We start from the raw sequence: 15,923 nt of genomic DNA on the forward strand, positions 1-15,923 counted from the left end.
GCTTCTACGGCCGTGAGTCGTTCCTCATGTGCCATAGCATCGAGAGGTCGTAACATAAAGGTAATCAGAAGGAGCAATGAAGAACTAGATTTGTATTTCCAGTAAATCATGCAGTAGATCGAATATAAAACCATACGTATGAGGAACAACCCATCGGAAACACCGGAAGCTGCCCGATACAACTACATTGATTGGTCCCTCATATCAAATTGAACCTCGGCCACAACGGACCTACGCGTTCTAGGTCACGACGGACCTGAGGGTTTTAGGCCATGACAGACCTGAGGGATTTAGGCCACAACAGACCTGAGAGTTTTAGGCCACAACGGACCTAAGGGCCCTAGGTCACGACGGCCTAAGTATGAAAGGAAACCAATCGGAGTCGTATATTAATGTGGTGATTAAACCTAATAATGGAAGAAAGACATAATTTACCTGATCAAACAAAACCAGGAGAGAGAGATGTTCGATTCAGCGAACGAAAACCATGTTGCGGCTTAGCCACACAAACCAGGGAAGATGAAGTTGCCGGTGACAAGCACGGGGACTACCGTGATGGGAAGCACCATCTATGGAGAGTCTACAAGTTTTCTTCGAAGTTTGTGCTAAGTTACAATGACTGATAGGAGAAGCAATCGTAAACCATGACAGAAAGTGCTGAAGGGGGCCGAAGTATATTCCACAACGAGATGCCTTCGGTTAGGCGTTGCTTGGAGAAGGGTAAGGCAGCAGAAAAGCAGCGCATAGTATTGACGTTTCTTTCATTTGATATCGGTATCGGGTTACTTTTTCTAATTTGTAGCGACATTTCTATTGCGCTACTCTTTTCCTGGAGTAACGTGTAGCGATTTTCTATTACTTCGTTTAGGTAACGGGGCCAACACTGCCTACCATGCGTGTATAGCGAAGATCCCACACGCTGCGAATACGTACCTTTCTCATCCATTGCTCATTGTTTTTCGTGGGAAGTGGTTCTGCAACCAATGTAAGGTGGAAGATTGGGTCTTTTACTGTAAACCGAAAGAGCAGTACGGTTTGGTCGACGTTAGCTAGAGTGAAATTAGAGTACTTTATGGTAGAAGACTAGAAGACAACGTCATTCCTAACATAAGAGTATCAGTATCTGTGACTCGCCATAGTATGGCAGTATCACCTAGTATCGGCTGTCTTATCGCATTAGGAACAATGATACGACATATAAGTGTGGAGCACAAATCATCATATTTAAATACCAGGTAGTTTGGACACAATAAGTTCAAAACAATAAAAGTTGAGTATTTATTAAAAACTTTCAAGACACAACATGGTTTTCCATTCTTTATCTCTGTGTTTTTTTCCCGCTGTGAAGTTTTCCCCGATCAATTGGGTTACATCACACTTTTTTTGTGGCCCTGTCACATATAATATAACAATATTCCTCACTTCTAGTATCATTGCTGAAAATCAGTAGTTAATGGGATGCCAGAAAACTTGAACACAAGAGTAGCATTTATAATTCTGAGAATGGCAATCGAGGTGAAGGTTCGTAAGTGATTTGTTATGATACCATAAATTCTGATGTCAATATGGGGTCCCACGATACTACTCCACTACACTACCCTACACCATACTAAGACCTATACACTATCATGATCCGATTATGGCACGTGTCCGGGTGAAAAAGTGCATGGTCTCTTCTTGTTGTTCCGTCTTCTTCTGGAGTTTCTCCTCAGCGCTTGAACTTCTTCAAAATGAAACCTTAGCAATACTGTATCATGGTGCAATGACGACACATCTACTTCCACTGCACTATAGTTATTTCGGTAACGGCTTCGGCTTGTGGCATCTGCCAGACAGTCTGGTGCGTGTTGGCCCGTACTCAGCTCAAAATCACCGCCTTGTGGCTTGAGTTCTGTTCTTCTGTTTTTGTGTTTCAACCTCAGAACAGTTACCTTCCATCAAAGTCACGGGTTCGATCCACGGCGGAAACGGTAAGGTTGTGGGGGATATAAACACTGCACGATAGCACTGTGTGACGGAGGTTTCCTACGCACGGCAGGAAATACGGGTGGTCGAATAAAAATATATGCTGTTTCACCTCACATCTCGTTTCGCTTTTTCTACGTGTACGTCTTTACGCTCTCGCAAACGAAAGGGATGTTGAGATGACCCGGGTTCGAATCTTGGCAGCGCTTGCGCTGCCCGCGTGCTTTCCCTGGGTTTTTGGCAAACGCTGCAAAGTAAATGTAAAAGTGATTTTTCTTTTTTCCGTTTTTTTGTCATACGTCTAAGGTCCGCGACGGCTCTACATAACGGGGCACAAGCAATATGTATAGAAAAAGCACTCATACACAGATACACACAAAGAGACGATGATGAGAAAAAGCAAAAAAAGTACACTGCATACACTATACTGTAGTTGTATACTGTGTATACAACATTACACTAATCTTGAACTCCGCCTTACAAGATTATGACTAACATTTTCGCTCCATCTCATGAGTTTCTTACAAGTATTAGTGCCATTGTTTCTGTTTAACTTCGATGTTTCACTGTTAACTTTGTTGCCATTTTGTCTATTGAATGCATTTGTTTTTCATAACCTACTTAAACATGTATAACATTTTGTGGTGCACAAATAAGAAGACCCTAGTGGTTGTTTTCGGGCACCTAAACAAAAATAAAGGTGTTATTATTATGACTACATCAAAATTGCTGAGCGAAACACTGTGCCGGCCGGCCTAGTAAACAGAACACACTTAATACATCTGCTGATAAGGAACAGCTGATAAACATCCTATAACAAACAACAACAAAACACAAAGGAAAGAAAAGCGCATCAAGCCACTAGATGCTAAGATGGTCGGGACCGTCACATACAAATACTCAAGAGGGAATGATGATTACTGTTGACTAAGGATGAAATTAGTCACAGTAGCTTTGAATTGTTCCGGTTCTTGCAGCAAGACTACAGACTGGGGAAGAGAGGTTACACTTTGTCAGACGGGCTTTAAAAATGGGGTCGACACTAGAAGAGAAAAAGGTAGCACTAAGTTCAATAGGGTTCCTGTAAACTGTGACCAATTCCGTGTTTTTTTTTGTCTTTTTTTGTGCTTTCCTGATTTTTCTTTTCTTTTCCTTTTTTTCTTTTTTGCTGGGAATAGCAAGCCGGCGTAGCGTGGCTAGCCTTTCCCTCCTTTTAATTTTCACAATACACTTATGGGTAGGCGACCTGGTGCGAAACCCATATTGTATAAGGGATATGCAAATGGAACCATCACAGCCCTATCACAACGCCAGCGACGTCACAACTAGTGACGAATTCGAATGATGACAGCTAGTCCTAATGCATTCGAATGATGACAGCTCACAGTTCACCTTACGGAAGTATTTGAATAGTTTGCTTTACCTTCCACTACTTGTTATTGCGTTCGACTGTATGGGTGCATTAGTGTCATGATACATTTATGTACTTTATTTGTTGTCTGATGGACTTTTGGTCTCCGTGGACAATGAGTCTGTGTCGCAACTAGAAGGCCGAAGGCTGCAGCGCACGATTCATAGAACCGTCAAAGCGAGACACGCTCGCTTCCATTGGCTTTAAAAGCGCCCTGCTTCGGTTATTTATCACCCACTTGTGCTTTCAAAGTATGTCCGTCATCTCTCTGTACAAACGACGTAAAATATGGTTTGTCCGTCATCAGTGTATTTTGCCTACCCGCTTCCATCACCGCTTCCTTGCATGGCTTGTAGAGACCGCCCTCATACCTAAACGGTGGTTGCAACTACACATAGACCCCTGCGTTTTCCGGTCATGTGTTCCTTTCTTATCAGGGATATACTTGGTATATCAAGGTATATCAAGGTATATCAGGGGTATCAGGGCTATCACTGGCTCTTATGTTAGTAACTTCATGGCAGGGTAGCATCGATTGATGTCAAGCGAAAGAGCATATTTTCGGGTGAAAGCGAGAGAGAGAGAGAGAAAAACAAAAAAGAACAATGGCGAAAAGAAGAACACAAGGGATGACGAGAGTTGGGGCCCAAAGGCGAGTATGTAGTGTTCACTCGTCTATGCGTGAGCAGCTCAGTCTCCCTTTCACGAGTTCCATTCTCGGGGTTCTCCGGGTGTTACCACGAGTAACGGTAAGGCAAATAGAGGTGCACAGACAGATAAAATTGCGTAGACAGAGGGAAGTTCGTGGACGAACTCCGTAACGGTAAATCTGAGCGGGGCTTTTTACCGGCTTCAACCAGAAAACCTGAGAATCAAGAAGGGCTGGTTGCCTTCTCCGCCAAATCTATGTGCGCTATCCGGGAATTCATTGTAACAATGATAATTCTCGTGGCTTTACGGCGCGAGGCAGCTGCTCATTGTTCCTACGAGACTTTTTTCTAAAGTAATATGCTGCTGAACTATGAGCTGTCTCCATTGCAATTACCAATTCTGCATAATCACGTAAATGTAAGTGTAAACGCGCACATCTGTGGAATTACACACTACATGGGAATTTGTGTCTCGGAACGAATTCCTGGGATAGACGATTGGTGCCTGCACCTGAGCAATAAGGCGGATTTATAGTCCGACGTAACGATAGTGGCTCCCCTCAGCGCCAATTCAGCAGCAGCTTGTTCTGGTGCGACGATGACCGGTAGATTTGAACGTTTGGCGAATGTGCAAATCTTCCATGACCACAGTCCTCCGCTGGCCACAGTGGCTAGAGTCCTCTTTGCGCACTGACAAAGACAATTGTCAAACAATTACAAGAACAGCTAATGAAACTGCGTATGTTTCTCCTTTGTTGGGATGATAATGGTAATGTTCAGATGATAAGCGTTGCTTCCAACGTCATATGACGGGGACCTTCGGCGCACGTTAATGATCCGCATCCCTATCCTATCCTCCTTGCCATACGCAACCCTTATTTGCGCTCGATGTGGGCAAATTCACCTTACGTGGTAATCTACTTAACCTATAAAATATGATTAAAGAGGAGCCGCCGATATTTGGAACGAAAACTGAACTGTCGTTCGAAATATCGGCGGCTCCTGACGTGAACTTTTGCTTCCATCGGCTTTCAGCGGACCATTGAATTTTCCGCATTCTGAGACATGATGACATGCTGTGTGATAATGTTTTCAGAATTCCGTCCTCTCCACCCGTCGACGTCCAGTGGTGCGTACCGCGTGTTCTACGCGTCTCGCCACGCACGCTTCGCGACTCGATAACCATCCGAACTATCCGACCCGCACGCGGGTGTGCCCTGACGTAGTCGTCGCACCTTTTCTGACATTTAGTGGCAGTGCAACGGAGAACGTTCTTCTGCCACCGTTCGCGTCGCCAGTCGCACGTCGGAGTATAAACCTGTCTTATAGCTCTGACACCTTTCTCGATGTGTTTCTGCGATGTCGGGACATCACGCGGCGTGTGACCGTTGTTGAGAGCTGTATTGGCGCGTGACAGGCGGTGCTGGTCTTTTGCATACCCCTTATTTTCTCGGTTTTCAGGCCAAGAAACCCTCCCTCGTGGTCGCGATCGTGCGGTCACAGGAGGGACAGACGGTGCAGGATGCGGCACATCCACTGCACGAGACAAGGTGGCTGCAGGGAAGAAAGATTATGTGTCTATCTTCTGTCTTGCACTTGATGCACTTGCTCAGGTCACCTTCAGCTTCTGTAAACAAAGTTAGAATAATAAATGTTAAACAGTGTGATTTTAACTGCATGACGACTGTACTAACCGGCTGACGATCTACACTGAGCGGGTGGAGTATTGTACGAACGTATTATTCTACTACATTTCAAATGAAAATGCATTTTTTAATATATGAGTGATTTCTGAAGAAGTGCCGAGTCGAGTGCGTTAGGGCATCACATCATCACCCCTCAAGCACTTTTTGAAACTTCAGGGTACCGCTCTGGCTCCTCCCTTGCAGTCCTTCCTGTACGGCGCAACGCATTACCACCACGTAGACGTCACTACATCGTCGCGAGGACGGGACGATCACCGAGGGCAACACGTCGTTTGGTGCACCGTCGCGGTTTGTCTTTGATTTAAATGAAAATGATGTCTTCACTGCAGGTGATGTGATTGCTGCGGCAACTGCGCCAAACTGCGCCAAGGGGCCAACCCGGCTATATCCTGCTACATTGTTGCAATAATATATCAGGAATCTGCGGCAATCATTCACCAAACATCCCGTGGCGTCGTTGAAATGGAAGGCAAGCCTCCAGCCTCTGCCTCTAGGAGTTTAACGCTTGTCTATTCAGCCTTTCACTGTTTACAAACAGAAGTCACAACCGGAAGTTGTCTAGGGTTCCCAGCGTCAGCGGCTACATGTGGCACCACGCCGTGTCGCTCATTTCAGTTAAGTCAATTCACTGCTTACGAATAGTGAAATGATTTATAGGATTCGGATATGCAACAGTTGTCGGTGTAAGTGTTCGTGTCCGGAGGACCGGTACTTGCCGAGATATCAAGGTTGTTGCGAGGTCGGCACCTGAAGCACCGGCGACGTGATACGGTTCTTCCACTCGAGTGAATAACGCTGAGGGACCCTTCGAGACCGCATTCCTGCTATGGGGTTTATACCGGAATTTAGTTCCATGGCACACAAAGTCAGGATGCTTCTCCCATCCATCTCTCTCAAATGAGGCGATAGAGGTGACGGAAGACCGACCCTGTACGTGCTTGCGTTATCCTCCACCTCTGAGTGTGCGTCGAACAAAGAATACATCGCGCGACCAGCCACTGCATGGGAAAATAAAGGCCTATTTGTCTCGCCGCCCCTACCACAATATTCTAACGCCACCGAGTAATGTCAATTGTTATTTCTTTCTAATGGCACCCGATACTGCCCCATTGCGTTTAGCCACTCATACTGATCTGACGTTATTGTGCCGTAAGGAGTAGAAAATAGAAAGACGTCCGAACTTTATAGTAGAATAACACCAACAAAACGAATACAAAATATAATAAAGAAGCTTGCAGTCTCAACGAAGGGCATCCCAGGTCGATAACAAATTCAACCGAGAACTTGGCGAAGGGGACACGCGAGTAAGACAGCCCATAGGGTTAGCACACAAGACAAACAGGCTGTAATTGTGAGACTCGCAGATTTTTTTTTTCTGCACGGAGCAGTATAGAAGAACAATTCACCGATTTTTTCGGAAAACCTTTCATGTTTTACCAGAAGTCTGCACCACCTGTATTCCGATCTATCGTAAGTAAACACTGTTCCAGAAATGGGACAAAAAATCTGTCATAAATACCAAATAACGAAATGATTCATGGATACGTTGCACTCACCAGCTTGCAAGTGAAACACTTTCGCGACTTATACAGAATATTGTATCGTTTTTCTTTGTTTTTCTCGCGTGGTATTTATTGCTACAACCGTTTAACATGCTAGTTCTTCAGTTAACGCTAACTCAGAATTACCACCATCCAACCTTGACAAATTTACGACAATTTATTTAGTACAAATGACGTCATTTCAACCGGTTCTTGAGTATGGTTCCTCATGTACTACCGACGTCATGTTTGGCACCGAGCAGGTACCTAATCTGTGTGGCACCAGCCGACGTTCGCTAACACATTGCCATGCTTCATTGTGTCCAGTAGGAGGTTTCAATGCCTCGCGGACATAAATGCTGAAGATATTGACAGTCAGATTGCTCTTATCAATCTCCACGTTTTGTGCAGCAGAGACGGATCCTCAGGCTATCATGCTATCTTTAATACTCACTTGGAACTTCCCTTGTTCTGACGTTGTCTGGTAGGGACACGACTTCACCTAGCGCCCTGCGTAGGTCTTGCTCGTCGAGCACGTCTACCAAACCCGTCCTGTTAAGCCTTGCTCGTATCGCTAACTCCACGATGTCCCGGTTGATGTCTTGTGAAATCAGGCGACGGACAAGATACGATGATTTTAGGTTCTCTAGCATGAACTCCGTTTTTCCGTCAGACTTGTTCCTTTCCTCAAGCATTCTCTGGAAGGCAAATTGATGACAATGTTAGAACCACTTTTATACCCTTGATGCACGGGTAATACTCTAGTCAGACGGCAAACCAAAGGCGGGTCAGCGGAACGGCAGTTACCTCAACTGCTGATCCACAAAAATTTTGAATGACATCGTTCGCTGCCCTGATTTGTTGTAAATGGGAGACGTACTCGTTTTTATGGCAATTATAAAACTGCATAATTGTCAGAAAAAAGGCGTACGCCTCCCGTTTTCAACAAATCAGGGAAGAGAACGACGTCATTCGAAATGTCGGTTGAATTACAGGTGAAGTAACCGCCGTTCCGCTAACAGTCTTAAGTTTGCCGCCTGAGAAGGGCATAAGATTAAGGCCTTTCCAGAGGAGTACGCCTGGCGTTTGTGCCCATTGACAAACGGTAATGAAGATTCTCCGTTAGATACTGAACTTTTTCGGAAAAGGAGATCAACTACCTACTCCAAAAAGGAGTAGGCTCGAACGCAACGTCCGCAGATGACTGGCAGATCCCGATTAGTTGGAGCAGTGGTTCTCAGCTCTCAATGTGTCAAGGACCCTTCGTGGTCTGGGGGAGTGATAGAGGACCCCTTGAGGGTTTACACGCACAAGAGAGCAACAGGTACAAGCGCAAAAACGCAAAACCTTCATTTCCATGAGGATTTGTGAGGAGTTTTATTGCTAAGGGTGATAGCCTTCCCCACTGCTGGCAGTAATGTGGTGAGATGGAATATTGATGCGCCTACAGGGTCCAAAAACTCCAGGGCTGCCGCTACTTGCTACACAAGAAATCACATGGTTGCTGCTTCAAAACTGATATCATTCAGTATGTTTTACTGCAAAAAAGTAGCAATGAAGGAATGATTAGCCCATGACTGCATTATTTTTGTTACCAGTGTACTGAAGCGTGAAGCAATTTTACTCGTATCAAGTGTTACACCTGTATGTGCATTCGGCAGACGCACATGTAGGTGAAGTAAGCTTACCGACAGGTGAGGACCCCAGCGGACCCCCATCTGAGAACCACTGATTTGGAGGAACGGTTGCATCAAGAAACACATCACTGAAACATATATCATTACGTTCGGCGTCAGTCGACAATCTACTTCGCTATTTTTTTCGTCCGAAAAAGCGCTTGTATATGTAAATCCATTCACGATCCATTCTTTTTCGTTTTCCCCTTCCCCCCTTCCCCTTTCTTTCCTTTTTTCTCGGAATAGCAAGCCGGCTCTTTGCCTGGCTAACCTTTCCTTTCTTTTTTTCTTAATAAACACATTCCCCCCACCCCCATTCACGATGGTTCAGCAGTTGCGGAGCCTTCGGCGACAACGATATCAGCTTCACGTCACTCCCTGACAGGAGGAGTGAGAGGGTCTGACTGAGAGGAGGATCCACCGTTCACATGCCCACACCGCCACGGCATACCTTTTCTCAACAACCAGATAGACCAGACGCGGGGTTTCGAGGCAGCGCCACCTATACGTGGTGATGTGAAGGAGAGGATACCGTTTGAAAAAAAAAAAAGAAAGAAAGAAAGAAAGGTAAAACTTGAGATCGATGACTATCAGTCTGCAAAGTTTGAAACGACAGAGACGTTATCTTGCATTTTTACGACTCGATCGAAATGTGTAACTTTTGTTAAATTCGCCCCGTAGATTCCTCTAGCTCGGGGTGCTTTACCACGTGCGAAGGGTAACGTACCTCTGCCAGTGTATTGCTGTGTGCCCGTCTAATGTTCTCGATTGCCTCGTCACCAAGCTGCAGAACGACGTAAGCGCAGTCTGGGTACCACCTGGCGTGTTCGTATAGCGGGTCGTCATCGTTGCTCCAATTGGAAAGAGAGTTGCCGCACTGGAAGCAGGTTGTGCGGTCTTCAGTACCTGCGCGGATAAAGGACATTATCAAGGAAAGTATACAGTGTGTTTGTTTTTGCCCTTTGCATCATTTTTATAAAAAGGCTACGATGGCAGCACAGGTGTCAATTTTGCAATTAAGTTATACGGCCAGGCGGAGATCTTCTCGAAGAAATTATGCTACTACAAGATGAATTATTACCTGAAACTCATTAATTAACTCTTTAATTATGGGATCTCCGGCAAAGCGAGACAGCAGAGTGCGAAGACTAGTCTCGTTGAAAGCCGTTCCACGTCTAACAAATCCTGAAGCACGCATGTGCGTTAAAATATCCATCCACGAATTCTGATATGCAAGTCAATTGAATTTATATCAAATTTTGCCTGATTAAAATTGAATTGGTATCAAATTAGTTTGGTATTTTATATATTTTATTGTGTTATGTGTCACTGTCGATGTAGATTGTTGAGATACGCGAGCTAGTTTTATATTTCCTATGTTGTATACGATAGCGATTGATGTGACATGATAGCGATGGTGATAAGATAGCGATTATCATGGGTACAGTATGGGGTGCAGTATTGCGCGAGGCATATATATAACTTTTGAGTGATGTCTATAAATTTTCCAGTGTAGTGTAGAGTCACAGGAAGTCCACAAAAAGTCTTCACGTCATACGCGGGATAGTGTTGTTGACAGTACACATAAAGTGAACAAAAATTGCACAGCAATCCTGTAGCCAAATGTCTACAGAAAGCTGAGGGCCATAAGTCAACAAGAAGTAAACATACGCTGTCAACACGATGTCTACAGAAACTCTGGAGAGAGTTTGCTACCCATGTTGACTGGGACCTGTAGAAAGTAAACACCCATTTTCATAAGGGTACGTGTTGTCTCCCTTTCTACTATCTCGCTTTTACCCAAAATTCCCTAATTAAAGAGTTAATTAACGAATTAACGAATTTCAGGTAGTTAGTCTTCTTGCAGCTACATATCCTCTTCCAGACGATGTCCACCTGGCCGTATAACTCAATTGCAAAGAACGACATCTATGCTGCTCTCATAGCTTTTTAAAGTAAAAATTATGTAAATGGTAAAAATGAACATATTGTATGAACCCCGTAAGCATGTTCGTAATCAAGACATGTGGAATCACTTCTACTATCAAGACTTCTCCTGTTTGTTGCATTGACATGTAGGTTTCTCGTGCTCACGATAAATTGTTTCGAACAAGGAGATTGGTTATCAGGAACATTACGGACAAGCAACTGAATCATATTTTTTTCTTTATTATTATTTTATTAATGTTCCCTAAGCATCTAAATGTTGCGTGCACGTCTGACTATGCAGGAATTTCGAACTGGGACATTGTCACTCAACTGGTACACTGAGAAATCAGTCGACCAAACGAAAAATATCAATTACCAGTGTAGAAGAATCCAGCCTTTGCCATTTTTTCTTTGTTTCCCTTTGCATTTGGTGGATAAGACTGGAAGGATGATTCTCTGCTAGCGAGCGACGCGTACCTCTGATATATTGGCTTGCTATGAGGTACAGAATATTGGTTCACACGATTTCCATACGGTTCTCGATGGGCGAGGTATGGGTTATGGTTTCCACAGACGTCTTCGGAACGATAGGCTGGCACAGGTCTCATCTCGGAGGCAGCATCCGTCGTTACACTGTCTGTTCCAAAACGAAATACATGTGAGTGTATGAAACACGAGAACTACCGGAAACCGTTATTTGCATGGTCGGTACTCTATCGGCACACGTCGACGTCTTCATGAAGGCGCCGCATTGCAGCTCTACATTGCATTGCAGCTCTTTACTTGGTTAACTGAAATAAACTGGCAGCATTGATAACTGCTCTACGAAATTTCGTTGATAATTGATCATTTGATGCTTTACGTCCCCAGCCAAGTGTGACCGACGTTCCGTCTGGCTGACCTGTCCCCCGTTTTTTCTTTCTTTGGTCTAATAAATATATCCACCCACCCCCACCCCAAGTGTGACCGAAGCGGCTCACAAAGGAGTTGTTTAGAGTCCGACGCCCATGTTAGGCATCTGTGTTTGAAAGTCGTCAGGCAATGAACTTTCCCCTTTTTTAAAGTTTAGCTGCAGCCTCCTCGCCAAATGTGGTGGTACTGGTCAAGTATTTTAGGGGAAGTGAAATGTCCCGAACATCTTGTTAGATGTTTGCGACAGTTCTTGTCTTTAGAGAATTCTTACACCAGAAATGGACTATTTCCGACAACGCGGATGCGCATGCCCAGCCCTTGCAATAGTCATCTTTGAGTGGAAAACATCACTATGGACCCACCTGCGGGCGACTGTCATGTTCATTGGTGGGAGAAAATCGGTTTCAAGGTTACGCGGATGTTTGAGGTCTACATTTGACAACTCTTTGTACTGGTAATGAGTACAATGCGCATTCACTCATTCCGCATTCTTTTTCCAATCTTCTCTTGCTACTTTCCCACGCAACGTGCCACTGCAAAAAGCGTCACCATGTTTATTGGGGGAAAGACACGACGTTCGACATTCTGCCGCCAGGGGCGCCGCGAACATGGAAATGGCAGAGCCGTTTATAGGGAGAGTTTGTCCATTAGGAGGAGCCTAACTTCAATCGCGTCATGCGACGTCACGGCTAAGCCACCTCCCTCGCCGGGCTCTATTGTTGTCCCGCTGTCGGCCGGTCGCCGACAACATGTTGATGCTGATCGTTGTTTACGATGCAAGGAGGGAAGACACGTGCTTAAATTGTCCTTCGAAAGCCCTTCGTCCTTGAACTCTTTCAGTTTGGCAGCAAAACCCCTCTTATCGGAGGCGGCTGTGGGTCACAAGCCGGCTATTCCTGTAGATTGCATTCATTGCGACAACAAAGCTGACGGACAGCATCAATATGGCGCGCATCAGATGGCTTATAAGCAGATTCTGCTTGGATTCAGCTTTGGATTCAGATTCAGAGTCTTTTTGGGCAGCGCAACGACGGCTCTGACGTCAAAATAGGCTCCACCCACGAGGCGGCAAAAGATCAGAGAATGGCCAAACTCTCCCTATAAATGGCTCTGGGAAATGGTCCATTCTCCCCGCGATTAAAGTGCGCCATTTTGCATCCACGCACGGTTGAAACCCCCTCCTGATAGCACATCCACGTTCTATTCGTGTTCCTCCTCTCGAGTCTTGACTGCTCTTACTGACGTTGACGCGTGTTATCGGTGCCTCCCTACGTTGAGTTTGCACGCGGCTTTCATCGAGGACCGTCGGACAATCGTGGGAGCACCATGCGGTGCACGGTGGCGTCGTAGGGCTCACGCTGTGACAGGGTCAAGATTCTCCACATTATAGTCTCTCGCGTAGGTGTAATGTCTGACTAATCGCTTTCTGCAAGGTGCAAAATCGCCAACGTACGACGCCAAATACAAGTCACGGCGGAGACGCATTGCGAAGCGGCCACGTTAGCGAAGAAGATACAGGAAATGGAAAGCGCGAGCGACAGGTGATACGTTACGGCGAGTTCGGGTTGAATCTGCCTATTTTGGCAAAACAGTCTGGGTTGCTCCTTGTTGCTTGGCTTGATGGCCGTTCCAAAGCTCCCGTTGGAAAACTCCGGCACTGTTCCCAGTCTGCCAACGGACCTTTTCCACAATGGCCTATGCGCATGCGTATGACCTTGAGGCGCCGGAGAGGATTATCTCCGTCTTCACTAGAATGGCACACTGTGGGGACAACAGAAGCGGGGACCAGTGGGGGCACCGCACGAATGGCGCGACCTTGTCGGTCCCACTCCGGACCGGTTTTGGTCCTTTGTGCTACCCACGTGGATTCGTTTTGACGCGCGCCGAGCATGGTTCGTTGGAGAGCCGCAAGGATACGACGCGTATCTGAAAAAAAAAAAAAAAAAGAGTTGCTCCCGGCGGAGCAGCAAAACTTGCTCCGGATGCGCTCCTAACCTGCCATTGGAATTCAACAATGAATCGTTGGCGGCATTACGGAACCAATAAACGCCACGGAATTTCGAAGCGTACGTGCGCAAAGGCGCTCACCGCATGAGCCCCTAATGTCCGCCATTTGCAAACGAGGCAAGGTGAGGTCAACGCGGTGCCATCTAGGGTGGCTTCAAATACGGCTGCCGGTTTATCCCTCTATTTCACTCTCTATATCTTTGGTCAGGATAGTAGCTTACTTTCTGTGGACGTTCCGGCAGACATGCTCGAGATCCCTGAGTCACGGTCGTCCCCTTCTGAAAGAATAAAGTGCCAGTTGGTATATCGTACTCCCGGAGGTTTACAGGTACAACATATCGGACTAAACCACGGACTAAAGCTAGTCGCTGTACACACAATATACGGGGTGTTTCACGAAAAATGAGCCGAAAAAAATGGTTCATCGCGCATCAAAAAGACGGACTGCATAGTGTTACCAGTGATGTGAGGATATTCAAACTATTTTTGTCATTAAGCAATTAATTAAATGAAATTAATGAGTCAGTTTTTAATTATAAGGAAATGTCAATGAAGAAGTTGTAGCGGGCGATACAATGACACGGATCCCGTATCTTCTTTTTCTTTTTTTTTCAGGGATCCAAAGATTAACTTTCGGGTTTGCAAAAAACCGACGCGGGACCTGTCGTCGACGCTCCAGGAGTCAATGTCGAGCCAAAATGTCAGCAACAACTTTATTCCGAGATGAGAACAGTCACTATAGTCTTCGTTGGATAACAGCAAAATCCGAACCAAATCGAGTGCACTGTGATCAGACGCTCCTTGCGCGTCTGAGACAGGTCCCCCGTCGGTTTTTCAAATAGGCAAATCGGCAAATGTTTTTTTCGCCAAATAAACAGTAAAATCCATATCACTACGCCATAAGGTGTGGAGTAGTAATGATCTTCCGCAATAACCAAAGGCGTACGTATATAACTAGTGGCGGATCAGAATCTCATCGACATTGTACGACATTTTTTTTTCTATTATCTCTTTTTTGTAAGGGATCTTGATAAGTGCAATATTTGTGCACACAGCTCACAGATCCATTAAGATCCTCCGTCTACAGTTGGTCTAACAGGTCAGGACTAAAACGATGCCACGTTACCTTGGGGCGCTTCCTCCATGGGCTCGCTTGTATTCATCGCGTGATCTGATGAAGAGCTTGCAGTCAGCCTTCCGCCTAAAAGGATGAAATGAGCTGTTCGATCAAGTCATACTGAAATCTAAAACTCTGTAGTTGATTGGCAGTCAAGTGCCGGACTTTAAATGTACCGTAAAACACAGTCCCCTTAGAAGTCGACTGACTTGGTGCTCGTGATGGCTACGCAGCCGCCCACGTAGTCAAATTATTTCGTTTTAGACGCAATGCTGTCCACTAGCAACGCAATTTTGTGGTCGTACTTTACGAGCAATGCACAGTTGGCGAGCACTTCGACACAGTGCTGCCCGTAATTTCCCATTTAAATTTTCTAAAAACTCACGAGTGTAATTGGGACGAAATTTGTGACCTAAGAGTAGTGAAGGCTCCCGGCTATCGAACAGATAAATCTTCTGTGGTTCCACGACCACTGCTTTATTGCACCCTTAAGATTTTTAGTGCAACTAAGTGCAGTCAAGGACTGCACTCAAGGTGAATATCACTTTGACGAACTCAAATTTTCTCTTGTGTTCGCTCGAACCAACGAAAGACTTTCGGTTTCCTGTGTCGGCGGAAGGTTACGTATCTCGTCATTCCTTATAGGAACTGTAGGTGAATGGCAAACATGTACAAACCGTATGGCGTTCTGAAAGCTCGTAATTTGGACACGTCGTATACGTAACAGTTCCGATGTATATTGAGCCTTTTTTTAGCAATCGATTTTCAAACATTGCTACGCTTAGAAAGCTAGCAGGCTCCAGGATCGTCACAACCCTGAGGCGACTCGCTTAATCACCTATTGAGAACGCAAGTAACTAGACGACACATCAGAGAGAGAGTGCGTTTCACGCATTGTGGTAAGCATTTCATCGCGAAGGTGCAATGAATTGTGTGTTCCAGAACACACGTACCTAAGCCACACGTTCGTTTAAAAATTTCCGTTGATGATGTTATGCAAACAGTAGCG

General features: G+C 45.4%; 1 protein-coding gene across 2 annotated transcripts in view; it reads right to left on the reverse strand.

Moving 5' to 3' along the window:
• Nucleotides 1-1,264: 1,264 nt before the first annotated feature.
• The window catches only part of LOC135391812 (E3 ubiquitin-protein ligase XIAP-like), a 41,773-nt gene continuing 27,114 nt past the window's right edge, over nucleotides 1,265-15,923 (reverse strand). For both annotated transcript variants that reach the window (XM_064622284.1, XM_064622283.1), the window contains exons 11-16: nucleotides 14,924-14,998; nucleotides 14,019-14,075; nucleotides 11,255-11,515; nucleotides 9,677-9,855; nucleotides 7,728-7,971; nucleotides 1,265-5,653 (exon numbers count right to left, since the gene is read on the reverse strand). In XM_064622284.1, the coding sequence (XP_064478354.1) occupies nucleotides 5,484-5,653; nucleotides 7,728-7,971; nucleotides 9,677-9,855; nucleotides 11,255-11,515; nucleotides 14,019-14,075; nucleotides 14,924-14,998 (986 nt within the window). In that variant the 3' untranslated portion in view covers nucleotides 1,265-5,483. The remainder of the gene's footprint in view (nucleotides 5,654-7,727; nucleotides 7,972-9,676; nucleotides 9,856-11,254; nucleotides 11,516-14,018; nucleotides 14,076-14,923; nucleotides 14,999-15,923) is intronic.

Source organism: Ornithodoros turicata, chromosome 4, assembly GCF_037126465.1.
Source record: "Ornithodoros turicata isolate Travis chromosome 4, ASM3712646v1, whole genome shotgun sequence".
Taxonomy (NCBI): Eukaryota; Metazoa; Arthropoda; class Arachnida; order Ixodida; family Argasidae; genus Ornithodoros; species Ornithodoros turicata.